The following is a 14,219-nucleotide window of genomic DNA, read 5'->3' as shown; positions in this document are numbered from 1 at the left end:
GGTTAAAAATCTATGTTAGAATTACCATGCTGACTAAGTTTGAATGAGGCCAGTTTCCCCAGTTTCACCATCAATTCACAGGCCATATCAAACTTATGTATTTTCCAATATGCTCAGAAACTTAGAGATGCAGTCATTTAAAAAAATATGCATTTTACAATGTGATTGAAAACAGAATTGGCTAATTTCCTGAAATTGGCCAGCATCCTGGTCTCTCACACTAAATTATATACACTTTTGCATGAGTTCAGAGCATCGCAAGAAGGATCAGCAACCTTCTGGCTGCTATCAAGAACCGATTACATGAGCAAAAGAGGTAGTGGGCTGATATTTGGCATCTGTTTCACATTTCTGGAAGAAATGGAGCTCATGACAATCCTGTGATGCAGTTCAATTGTAAGTTTCTTGGAGAGGTTGGCAAGAGCTCAAAAACTTGTTATCTGCTGATTTTAATGCTATTCAGTAATTTTTCCATGATATTTACCAGGGTCCATTGAGCTATGAACTGTTGGTTCATTGTAAATGCAGTCAATCTCAGTGGGAAAGACCACTAACCACCATTGAGATGACTCCTGTTCATCAAAATCTGACAAAATATGGCAAATTAACAAAAATACCAGTTAACAGTTGGAGTAATCATAATCAATATTGTATTCTGCTAATATACGTTTCAACACTTTTGCTGTAGCAACTAGATATTACAGTCAGGCTGTTGTAACAACATTGCAGGTAATTCACAAAAAAATTGTCATAGCCCCTATTTAACTTTCCACAAGGAAAAAAGGAGGTGAAAAGCATAACCTATATTCACTTGGTTTTTGGAATAATTCAAAGCAGAGCTTGGCTAGAGACATTGATATTTTGATAACTTGCGACCAATATCATATCAATCCAGGTTTCGGTTAAAATAACTATACATTTTTCTCCACTTTGCAAACAATGAAAGAAGTGAAGGAAATTGAAATTGTAATAAACCAAAGAATAGGTCAAAATACTGCAATTAAACCTCCCAGACTATGGAATCATGCAAACAAAGAACAAGCTCTCGTTGCATATCCACCTGAGAAATCGCCGAAGACCAAGTTGGAATAAAAATCTATATATAGTGGCCATGATACAACTTACACCACATTTAGAAATTAACAGGTTAGTGGAGGTTAAAGAACAGAATTTTTGTTGTCAATTCAGGGACTGGGAATTCTGTCCAGATAAAACCCCCTAGCTATTTTGTAAATATAACTATTGCTCTTGCCTGAAAGGATCCTACGATTAAAATTTGGAGAAGAGGAATCAATGAAGTAGAAAGAAGGGCACTCAGTGGGAACCCATGCAAACTTTGATCTGTGACATGAATTCAATGAAATTGAATAGGAATACAGATGTAGGTCAATATTTATACTTCAATTATACCCAAAACGTCACCCATTCCGTCTCTCCTGAGATGCTGCCTGACTTGCTGAGTTACTCCAGCATTTTGTGAATAAATACCTTCAAAGAATATGTTATAGTTAAATAATCCAATGAAGATTAAAAGACATAACACTTGGGCAAATCAGATTAGGAAAATCCTGCCTTATTTTCTCCACATGCTTCTCAGGACAAAGATTAGCATCGATAAAATTGGAAGCAAGTTCTCATTTAACAAATGTTTGAAAAAATAGAATATGACCATTTAAAATTCCAGTCTATGGGTGATGCAATCTTCAAGCGCCCTCTAGGGGCAATGAACATATTTTCAGTCAAACACTTAATGAATACCTGTCATAAATTATCTGGGTTTGTAGAAAACGATATATTATATTGGTCATGTGATCGTTGGCAGCTACCACTTCAGGAGGAGGGTTGTATTTATTCGTGGCCAGAACCTGGGGAGAATAAATTATTGTAAGTATGTACTTTCCTGTACTGCTGTCAAGGGTAGTATTATTCTCCTTAGCTACTTCATATGATAGAATGATCTAGTTTCTTTCTCTTCTCAGAGTAAAGACTATGTAACCCAACTTCACTGCTTTGATTGCTTCAATTCAGTGACTATCAATATTAGCTTTCCTCATCCTGGTATAAAAGTTACCCTACCAGAGTTAAGTAACTGGACCAGAAGCCAGAATAATGTTTAACTGTTCCAGCAATATGAGCTCAAAGCAGTCAGGGTATTTAAGTGCAAGTAATTAACTAAAACTCTGTTTCGCCAAAGACTTGTGCTCAGTCTGTGAAGGCCTACTGGATCTCCCGGTTGCTAACCATTTTAACTCCTCTTCCCATTCCCATACTGCTTTTTCTGTCCTGGGCCTCTAATGTTAGAGTATGGCCACACACAAATTGGAGGACAGTACCTCATAATCCGCTTGGGTAGCTTACAACTCAATGGTATGAACATTGATTCTCCAATTATAGGTAACTACAAACACGACTCTCCGTTCCCTCTCCCCCCACCCTACCCCCACCCCCCCCCCCCCCCCCCCCTTTTCCCCCTATGCCTCATCTGGACCCTTGCCTATTCAAGAGAGAGTTAGATTTAGCTCTTAGGGCAAAAGGAATCAAGGGATATGGGGGAAAAGCAGGAATGGGGTACTGATTTTAGATGATCAGCCTTGATCGTATTGGCTCGAAGGGCCAAATGGCTTACTCCTGCACATAATTTTCAATTATTCTATGTTTCCTATCCCCTACATTCACAATTCACAACTCAATTATTTTGTCTCACGCCTTCTATCTTTTCATCTCTGGCCATTGTCTAACCATCTGCCTATGAAACCCCGTCCTCTCACCAAAGCCAGGTTTTGTCCTGCCCTCCTCTTTCGTTCCAGTTTTCTATCTCCCCCTCCCCACAATTGGTCTGGGGAAGGGTCCCGACCCAAAGTGTCACCTATCGATATTCTCCACACGTGCTGCCTGACCCGCTGAGTTACTCCAACACCATGTGTCCTTTTTTGTAAGCATCTGCAGTTCCCTGTTTCGACAACCTGACTTCTCTTCGATTTATCAATTTCTGCCTTACTTTTATAATCTCTAATTCTTGAAATAACTTAATGTTTATTCGAATTAACTACCTCATCATTTTAAGGACATTCACCAGCCCATACCTCAGAACCTTTGACCAAAAAGATAGACAGTCAGACATTTTGCCTTTCACTAAATCATGGATGTTTGCAAAGTACTTTACAACCTTTGAAGTTTAGATTTAAGTTTATTATTGTCATGTCGTTGAGTGTTACAGAGTGGAAATAGGCCCTTCGGCCCAACTTGTCCCATTTACACTAATCCCACCTGCCTGCGTTTGGCATATCCCATATCCCTCTAAACCTGTCCTTTCCATGTACCTGTCTGAATGTTTCTCAAATGTTGCGATAGTACCTGCTTCAACTATCTCCTCCAGCAGTTTGTTCCATACACCAATTACCCCTCCGGTTCCTATTAAATCTTTCCCCGCCACACCTTAAACCTATGTCCTCTAGATTCCCCTACTCTGGGCAAGAGATTCTGTGCATCTACTCGATCTATTCCTGTCATGCTTTTGTACACCTCGATAAGATTACGCCCCACTCTCCTGCGCTCCAAGGAATTGAGTCCTAGCCTGTTGAACCTCTCCCTCTAGCTCAGGCCCTGGAGTCCTGGCAACATCCTTGTAAATCTTCTCTGCACCCTTTCCAGCTTGACAATATTTTTCTTTTGGCATGGTGCCCAAAACTGAACACAATACTCAGTGAAGAAAGCCAATGGAATGTTGGCCTTCGTAACAAGAGGAGTTGAGTATAGGAGCAAAGAGGTCCTTCTACAGTTGTACCGGGCCCTGGTGAGACCGCACCTGGAGTACTGTGTGCAGTTTTGGTCTCCAAATTTGAGGAAGGATGTTCTTGCTATGGAGGGCGTGCAGCGTAGGTTCACTAGGTTAATTCCCGGAATGGCGGGACTGTCGTATGTTGAAAGGCTGGAGCGATTGGGCTTGTATACACTGGAATTTAGAAGGATGAGGGGGGATCTTATTGAAACATATAAGATAATTAGGGGATTGGACACATTAGAGGCAGATAACATGTTCCCAATGTTGGGGGAGTCCAGAACAAGGGGCCACAGTTTGAGAATAAGGGGTAGGCCATTTAGAACGGAGATGAGGAAGAACTTTTTCAGTCAGAGGGTGGTGAAGGTGTGGAATTCTCTGCCTCAGAAGGCAGTGGAGGCCAGTTCGTTGGATGCTTTCAAGAGAGAGCTGGATAGAGCTCTTAAGGATAGCGGAGTAAGGGGGTATGGGGAGAAGGCAGGAACGGGGTACTGATTGAGAGTGATCAGCCATGATCGCATTGAATGGCGGTGCTGGCTCGAAGGGCTGAATGGCCTACTCCTGCACCTATTGTCTATTGTCTATTGTAAATGTGACTTCACCAATGTCTTATACAACTTTAACATGACCTCCCAACTTCTATATTCAATACTCTGACTGATAAGGCCAATGTGCCAAAATACTTTTTGACCACCCTCTTTACCTGTGATGCCACTTTCAGTGAACTATATACTTGTACTCCTAGATCCCTCTGCTCTACAACACTCCCCAGGGCCCTAATGTTCACTGTGTAGATCTTGCTGATGTTAGTGCTCCCAAGATGCAACACCTCACATTTCTCTGTTTTACATTCCATCAACCATTCCTCAGCCCACCTGCCACATTGATCAAGATCCTTTGCATTTTTTGACAACTATCTTCAATAACTACAATACCACCTACCTTTGTGTACCAAGGTACAGTGAAAAGCTTTGTTTTGCATGCTATCTAATCAAATCAGATAATCAGTGAATTAGTGAAATCACTGCGATAATATAGGAAACCTCTCAAGCCATTTGCATACAAGCTGCTACAAATATCAATATGATAAACCCTGAACAATTCTAATGATGTGCAGGATGGAACTGCAGATGCTGTGAAAATTCTTGTCGAATGTTTCAACCCTTTGCCTCTGGTCATTCAAATAAAACTGCTTAAAGTAGTTGCTGCTGAACCAGACTGTTTTAGAGAAATTTTCAGAAGAATTGTAGAGGCATTGAGTCAAAGCACCGTAAAATAATATGCACATTATACAATAAAATCCAACTTAAGTATAGTACTTGGTGTCAAACTTTATTAATTTAATTAAGGTGAAGACACATTAAAAATAAACATACATAATTGAAAATGCCTTTATTTGTCACTTAAGAACACAAGTTCCATTAAAATCTGTTCAATTAAAAATTTTATATAGTCATTTGCTGCTATTTGGTCTGACATAAATTTTAATAGACACAAAACACCAGAATAAGATGATGACTCAGACAATAACCATAAGGATTAGACCTTCACCTTCATCTTGCTTTTGGAGAATTCTGGCTGTGTTGATAGTTAATCAGTTAATGTTCACGCTTTAAACTCAACTAAAGGCTTGTTTGGGTGGGGGGGAGGTTGTCAGTAATTGTGGTTTAATTTTGCTGGCATAATATTTTAAAAGTGGGCATTTCTTACAATATCATGAGATACGAGTGCTAAAATTTATTCTTCAAAGCCCGACGTTAAATCAACATATCGCTAGGAAAAGGAAACTGATTGCACAGAAAAATGAGAACTATTAAAAACTGAAATATATTCAACACTTCTGCAGATGCAGTGCTGAGGCCCAGAATTATATTTTGTAAAAAAACTGCTTTATTTCAGATGATTAATGTTCCATTCCAGAATGTTGGCTTATATGTTTCCAATTTACTTGGCTGTTTTAATACTTTCCAAAAAATTACTCCATTTACCTTATCAGTTACTTTCACTTTTTTATTGTCCAGTGTGGTCAGTTTCGGTACCACGAAAAGAATCCATAACAAATAATCTGGATTTTCCTGGTGGTGAGAAACGAGAAAGAAAAAAACGGGTTAACAAAATACTGAATATTAAACATTTCACTCAAATCCATTCATTTCAGTATATGGTCAATGTTTCCGAATGAGATCTTTGTTTGTGGCTCATTTTTGTCTGTAACTGTCGAGTACATTTTGGGAATTAAATGTTGGTTCTAATTTTAACGCAATGCATTATAGGACCGAAAAATCGGTAAGTTTCAAGATAGTTCAGAAAACTGCCAAGATTGGAAAGAAATAGGACAAGTGGAATCAAGGGGTAAATGTAGCATTGGTGTGAAATTCTGCAGAATTCAAGGGGAAAAGCAGTTTGAGACATTCTGAAGTTTTGTAATTTTAAGAGGGAGTGAAAGATTGTGTAGTATGTTCCAATTTCATACGAGGAGGATACATCAAAACTAACAGCTTGTAAAATTTTGTATTTCGGAATAAAGCATAATTACCTCAAGTAGTAAGCCATATTAACCTTGAAGGATCTACCTCTGCAAGAAAATGTGTAAGAAAGAACTGCAGATGCTGGTTTAAACTGAAGATAGACACAAAAACCTGGAGTAACTCAGCGGGACAGGCAACATCTCTGGAGAGAAATTTCCGTTCCTACACAGACCTTTCTGTCCTCGGTCTCCTCCATTGTCAGAGTGAGGCTAAACGCAAATTGGAGGAACAGCATCTCATATTTTGCTTGGGCAGTTTACATGGTATGAATATTGATTTTTCTCACTTCAGGTAGCCCCTGGCATTCCCTCTTTCTCTATCCCTCCCCCACCCAAGTCGCACTAGCTTCTCATTTCACCCTACAAACAGCTTACAATGGCCTGTTTCCTTTATTATCATTACTTTTTTGCATTATTGTTCTTTATCTCTCCACACCACCATCTATACCTCTCGTTTCCCTTATCCCTAACCAGTCTGAAGAAGGGTCTCAACCCGAAACGTCACCCATTCCCCTCCAGAGATGGTTCTTGTCCCGCTGAGTTACTCCAGCTTTTCTTGTGTCTACCTCTGCAGGAATTCTGGCAGGGATCTCAGGTAGAATAACATTCGGGGATACAACTGGTCTCAGCATCGTTAGTTCAGGGGCTGGATGTCAAAATAACTAGCTAGAAGTCCTATATCGCGACCAGTGTTCTACATTTGAAACAAATTATTATGGATAATGGGAGGTAAACTAAAATCTACAAAGCTGTGATACCTTCAGGCATTATAATTTGCTGGCATATAATTGGTGATGAAAAGGCCCAAGGTTGGCCTCTCCCTAAATTATGGGGTTTGGGCTTTAGAGAATTAACCTGGTTATGTAATAAAGTTATTTGATTAGAAGGGTATTTTGGGAGCAATGACCATACTTCGGTTTAATTTGCAGAGGTATGAAAAAGCACAGACAAAGGAGGAATAAAAGTTCCAAATTGTTTTACTAGACTGAGACACGATTTATCAAAAGAGGACTGGAAATAGTTATTTGGAGATAAATTGAGGTCATAGCAGTAGGAGCCATTGAAGGATGAAGTCGTAAAGGTTCAGAACAAATAAGGATTCATCAGAAGAAATAAGGTGCCCTAAATTTCAAAACCCTCAGATGGCAAGGAATGTATAGGGCAAGTTAAAACATTAAAAAGAGAAGCAAATGATGAACACAGGTGCTGGAGGACTGCTGTGGATTAGAGGGTGTTAGTTGTAAAGAGAAGTTGGATTGTTTTCTCTGGAGCACGGGAGGGGGTGGTTTGGGTAGGAATGGACGAGTGGACAGGGAGTTACAGAGGGAATGGTCTCTGCGGAACGCAGAAAGGGGAGGGGATGGGAAGATGTGGCCAGTAGTGGGGTCCCATTGTTGGTGACATCTTCCTATCCCCTCCCCTTTCTGCGTTCCGCAGAGACCGTTCCCTCCGTAACTCCCTGGTCCACTCGTCCCTTCCTACCCAAACCACCCCATCCCCGGGCACTTTCCCCTGCAACCGCAGGAGATGCAACACCTGTCCCTTTACCTCCCCCCTCAATGCCATCCAAGGACCCAAACAGTCTTTCCAGGTGAGACAGAGGTTCACCTGCACCTCCTCCAACCTCATCTATTTTATCCGCTGCTCTAGATGTCAACTTCTTTATATCTGCGAAACCAAATGCAGGCTCGGCGATCGTTTCGCTCAACACCTTCGCTCAGTCCACCTTAACCAACCTGATCTCCCGGTGGCTGAGCACTTCAACTCCCCCTCCCACTCCCAGTCTGACCTTTCTGTCATGGGCCTCCTCCAGTGCCATAGTGAGGCCCACTGGAAATTGGAGGAACAGCACCTCGTATTTCGCTTGGGCAGCTTGCAGCCCAGCGGTATGAACATTGACTTCTCCAACTTTAGATAGTTCCTCTGTCCCTCTCTTCCTCTCCCCCTTCCCAGTTCTCCCTCTATCTTCCTGTCTCCACCTATATCCTTCCTTTGTCCCGCCCCCTGACATCAGTGTGAAGAAGGGTCTCGACCCGAAACGTCACCCATTCCTTCTCTCCTGAGATGCTGCCTGACATGCACAGTAACGTCATACACTGTTGTGTCGCCTGCTCAGAAAAGCCAGCAATAAATCCTCACCACAGTTTTGTTCAGAACTGGAAAAAGCCCTACAAATCCAAATTATTTGGCACCCATATTCAATATTTTTAAATTAAATGCTGCAATTAATAAAGAAATTTTCACCATTATACATGTAGAAATAAAATTGTGTTTACTCAATTCTGCATCATCCGTCCCACCTCTCTTCCCCTTTCCTTCTTTAGTACCTGTATTGGGTTGCGGAGTAGGTTCAGTTCCCTCAAAAGCGGAAGGTTTCTCATGTGCAATATTTCATCCATGTCGCTAATCTAACATAAAAATCAATATAGTGAACAAAATCAACTTCTTAGCCATTGTATTAATTTTCACTTGACACAGATAATCTTAACACATCAATACAACACTGCTAACGGTTAACATTCAATGGCAATTTTAAACAATTTTTTTTATTAATTGCATTAAATGGAATTTGTCAAAAAAATTGTCTCACCTGTTTAAGCTTCCAAGAGCCTAGAGGAAGATGATGAGTGAGTTGAATAGTATTCCTATGTAATTCTGACTGTAATAATGATTGTGTATTAATAAAATTGTTTACTTAGACTCCCCCAAGACCATGGTCTAGAATTTCAGCCGTGGGTAAAAACTAGAAATGAAGAAGTGGTGCCAACTTGGCAACCCCTGCCAATTTGTCCCAGTGGCAAATATTTAAGATTTGTGTGTGCTTGAAGGGCCAAACTGCTAATTCTGACCCTATTGTTCTATGGTTAGTTTTAATACAAACTAGACTCACATAATCTACCAATCACAATTTGTGATTAACTTTGCTCTGAATTCAGGCCTTAAGCATTTGAAAATTTGGAATGCGACTGAATTTACAAACAAAAAGAAAATGGAAATAATATAATTTTTACACAACTTGTATGAATTTGATGCAACTGAGTTGGAAATTGTGAGAGCTTCACCTCTCTCCAACAGTTTATATGGTCCCACATGAAATCTGTTTGGGTAAAACTACTTTCGGTTCACAATGCGAATGTAAAAAACAACTCATCATCTGGTAAACACATTCATAGGAATGCAGCAATGGTTCGTGTAGGAAATAGAAATAACACACAGGGATACAGTGCTCTTTCAAGATTGGAAATATTGATGTTGCAGGGCATAAGAGGTTAATACATCGATGCTGCATTGCTAGAAAGCTTTGTTCTACATTTGGCATATCCTGTGCAGACTTGGAGCTGGTGGAGGGTGATATTATGTGACAAAGAAGGAAACCATTTCAGTTCCCAATACAAAATCGTTTGCTCTGAAGAGAAAAAATAATAATTCCACAGGACCTCATCCCCTGCACCCTGATTACAATATGCCCATTTTTCAAACATGTATTCATTCAACATGAATAGCTGGATAGGAGTCTGCAGGTAGAAAACTAGAAAGTACATGTGAATAAAACCTAGGTTGAAAGGTGAATGGGTGAAATTCGCATTCCCATTCTGCACAGATTGTTACCTGATTGTTCTCCAGATTGATTATTTCCAACAGGTCATGGTCCTCCAAACCAATCAGTGTTTCTATTTTGTTTCTCGACAAATCAACCTTGTGTAGGCGTTTCAAATTTTGCAGTCCTTTCACATTTACTAGTTGGTTACCTTGCTGTGAATAATTTTATAGGTTAAGCGATAGAAAAAGAAAATATTTAACATTTTGTGATAATGTGTTCTTGATTTTCTACCATCTACAGAATTGTTAATATTTCCTACATACTTATAATTCAGCATTTTTAAGAGTTTAATTTGCAAGGGTTAATTTACTATTTTTTAGAAAGATGTTAATAATCCTAAGAGAATAAACTAAAACATGAGAAACTCATAACCTAATGTCCCAACTACACTTGTCCTACCTGCCTGCCTGCCATACACCCACCACACTTTGCATGAAAAAGTGACCTCAGATTCCTATTAAGTCTTTCCCCCTTCACTTTAAACCTATGTCCTCTGGTTCTCGATTCCCCTACTCTGGGCAAGACTCTGGTGCGTCTACCCAATCCATTCCTCTCATGATTTTATACACCTCTATGAGATCACCCCCTACTCCCACTCTCCAAGGAATAGAGTCCCAGCCCGCTCAACCTCTTCCCATAGCTGAGACACTCTAGAACTGGCTCAGACCCTCAAGTCCTGTTTTCTCCAGGCAATTCAAAAGGCAATTATTAGAAAAGGAGGTAATGTTGAATGTCTACAAGACCTTTCAGCGGAGTGATTATTTATAGCATATGTTGCAGTAAAGAGCTAAACATGCTGAGGCAGTACAAATTCACCAGTACAATACCAGAAATGAGGATTAACAGTTATGGGTAGATATTTGAGAAATCAAAGCTATTTCATTATTGGTGAAAATTAAGACCAATGTTCTAAAGGGTTATAAGAGAGTAAATAGTGATATAGTGTCTCAATTGGAATTTCAAAGTGAATGCTCAAATATAAAATAAGCATAATAAGAATTAGAGGATCTGAAAGGACAAAGTTTACAACTGAGAATATAAAAATGTATGTTGTTTGTGAAGTTAAGCTGAAACCTTTTCCAAAGAACAGATTCCATGGCTGCTTATGAAACAGTAATAATGAAAAGGGGTGAAACAAACAAGAAAGCAAGTTTAGACGAGGATCCTCATATGCAGATCAGATTGAACTTGACAGTCCAAAGGACCATTTATTGAGTTATAAAAATCCATATCCCTGCAAACACCAAACAAAAAAATCACAGTAAGTCTACGACAAGGCAATTGACATAGAGAGCATTCTCCCCTGCAACATAATCTTCACAAAATCAAATCTACTAGCGTTTTACAGCAAAAGAAGTGAAATTGTACAAGGCCACCAGCATAATCAAGGATGAGTCTCACCCTGGACACTCCCTCTTCTTCCCTCTCCCATCAGGCAAGAGGTACAGAAATGTGAAACGCCTCCAGATTCAGGGATAGTTTCTTTCCAGCGTTATCTAGCAACTGAACCATCCGAAGACCAACTAGAGAGCGGTCCTGAGTTGGACCCTCAGACTCTTCAATCAGACTTTACTGGACTTTATCTTGCACTAAATGTTATTCCATTTATCCTGTTTCTGTAGACTGTGGACGACTCGATCGTAACCATGTATTGTCTTTTCTCTGACTGGATCGCACACAACAAAAAGCTTTTCATTGTACCTCAGTACACATGACAATAAACTACTGAATAAAAAAAAAAATTAAATAATGATATAAAAAGAACACATATTTTGTACATATTCAAGGTGAGAAATTATCTATCACAATCTCAGCCACAAATAGCCAGACTCCTTTGAGTCCTCCTTATTTAAAGAGCCGTTACTTTCCTGCACTGCATGGTGTTGTTTGCCTGTGTTCTGGAGGCTGTTTAGTCTGTTGGCATGATGTAAATTCCAATTAAAAGATTAATGAAGATTGGAATATAAAAAAAGGTTTTAATGGCACAACTTTAAATTTCCAAGGAATTCTGTAGGCCTAGATAATACTTGATTGGCACTTGAACTCCCAAGGCATTGAAATAATTAATCATCAAAACTGATCTTTATTTTCAAAAGTTTCCTGTTAAAAATATATATTCTCCAAAGAATTAATAATTAAAGCTTTTTGCAATGAACATAGAAAAGCACTGCAGAGAAACAGGCCCTTTGGCTCACAATGTCAAACATCATGCCAAGATAAACTAATCTTATCTGCCTGCACATGATCCATATTCTTCCATTCCTAGCATCTAAATGGCATTTAAATGCCACTCTTACATCTGCCTCCATCACCACCCTAGCAGCACATAACAAACTCCTACAACTCGCTGTGCACAAAACTTGTCTCGCACATCTTCTTTAAATGGTGGTCCTCTCACCTTAAAGCTATACTGTCTTGTCTTTGACATTTCCTCCCTGGGATATAGGTTTTGACCATCTACCCTGTCAATGCCTCTCCTAATTTTATAAACTTTTTATCAGGTCTTCCCTCAACCTCTCGTGTTCTGGAGAAAACAATCCTCATTTGCTCAACCTCTCCCTGTAGCGAATAACACCTAATGCTCTGACCAATGAAGGTAAGCATACCACTTTATCTACTCGTTTTGCCACTTTCAGGGTACTATGGATTTGGAGTCTAAGATCCCACTGCGCATCGATACTGTTAAAGATCTTGCTATCAACCGTTTACCTTTTCCTTACATACAACCTCTCAAAGTGCAATGCCTCGCACTTGCTCAGATTAAACTCCATCTGCCATTTTTCCACCCATTTCTGTAGTTGATCAATCCCGCTGTATACTTTGAAGCCTTCCTCACTGTCTGCAACTCCAGCAATCTTCTTGACAATTTATCAGTTTAATTTGTTTCCCATACCACATATTTCTCTGTATTTCTACATAAGCATTCAATATTAAAACAAAGTGGCAAGACAAAGGAGCTTGGATCTATCAATTGGAAGATACAGAAGATCAATAATCACATTTTCGAATTCTCACTTTATTCTATTCATTATTGTCCAAACGAATAATTTAATTGTAAGCTTAATTGGACAAAAGGAGAGAGAAGCAATTTTAAAAATCATTTATGGAATAATATTTCTGACAAGGCCAACATATGTGTAGGAAGAAAATGCAGATGCTGGGTTTACCGAAGATAGATATCGCTCAGCAAGACAGCATCTCTGGATAGAAGGAATGGGTGACGTTTCAGGTCAAGACCCTTCTTCAGACCCGATCCAAAATGTTACCCATTCCTTCTCTCCAGAGATGCTGCCTGTCCTGCTGAGTTACTCCAGCATTTTGTGTCTATTTAAGGCACATATGTTGGCCATCTCTAATTTCCCTGGAAAAACTCTCAATGTCCACTGCTCTTATCCTTATTGGTGGCAGTGGCCACCAGTTTGGTTAGCACTGTTGAAGTATTGAAGTGTTCGGATTGAATGTTTAACACAATGGATAGTGTGTCAATCAAGCACACTGCTTTGTTCTGGATAATTTTAAGCTTCTTAAGAGTTATCGAGCCAGATACAGATTGCTCCATCACACTCTAGACATGCCTGTTGGCTAGTGACAGGCCATAATTTCTGATTTGCTTTTGTAGTCAAAGTATTTTTGTGGCTGGCCCAGTTACATTTTGGTTAATGATAACCCTCAGAATGTTCATGGTGGAAGTCATTACAATGGTTATAATAGCTTTTACAATCTCAATACATAGAAAATGTTACACTCCATCCATGTTTTCTAATTGATTACTGAGAATGTATCTCTAAAACACAAGGGAAGATATTTACTAGTCTAGTTTTCCTTTCACCTCTTTACTATCTACTACATTTTTAACTACTGCTGGGTGTCACCCAGCTGCCTGGTAAATATAAACATAATTATGTGGGGAGCACCTTGATTCCAAACACAGTAACCTACTGTTGTCTGTGGGTGTGATACCAATGTCATGTTGCTTATCAGTATTAAAGAATACATCTGTGGCTTCTCGATAATTTTTAAATAATATTTATGATGGAACCAATTAATATAACAGAAAAGAGGACCATTACTAATATCTAAAGAATGCCTCCCCCCTTTTCTTAAGGAAAGGTGTATTTGGTTAGATGGAAAAAGAAAATAGAGATGGATGATTGTTTATGATGAAATGCATGATTAATAAAGGGAAAAAAATACTCTATTGGTGAAGTTAAGAGATTTAGACAAATGGTGAGGATATTACACAATCAAACCGCAAAGTAAGGTGGTTAAGATTACTTTATTTGATAATCACACCTACAGGCTTCAGAATCTCT

The 14,219-nt window shown here is 39.3% G+C and overlaps 1 protein-coding gene across 1 annotated transcript in view; it reads right to left on the bottom strand.

The window, feature by feature from the left end:
* The window catches only part of lrguk (leucine-rich repeats and guanylate kinase domain containing), a gene marked incomplete at its 5' end in the record, with an annotated part of 76,874 nt that overhangs the window by 47,888 nt on the left and 14,767 nt on the right, over positions 1 to 14,219 (bottom strand). Inside the window, 4 exon segments of the mRNA XM_078419533.1 lie at positions 1,759 to 1,865; positions 5,767 to 5,853; positions 8,633 to 8,713; positions 9,915 to 10,058. Of these exon segments, the coding sequence (XP_078275659.1) occupies positions 1,759 to 1,865; positions 5,767 to 5,853; positions 8,633 to 8,713; positions 9,915 to 10,058 (419 nt within the window).

Source organism: Rhinoraja longicauda, chromosome 23, assembly GCF_053455715.1.
Source record: "Rhinoraja longicauda isolate Sanriku21f chromosome 23, sRhiLon1.1, whole genome shotgun sequence".
In the NCBI taxonomy this organism is placed as follows: Eukaryota; Metazoa; Chordata; class Chondrichthyes; order Rajiformes; family Arhynchobatidae; genus Rhinoraja; species Rhinoraja longicauda.
The sequence above is the reverse complement of the archived record's forward strand: the minus strand, read 5'-3'. Positions and strand labels throughout refer to the sequence as shown.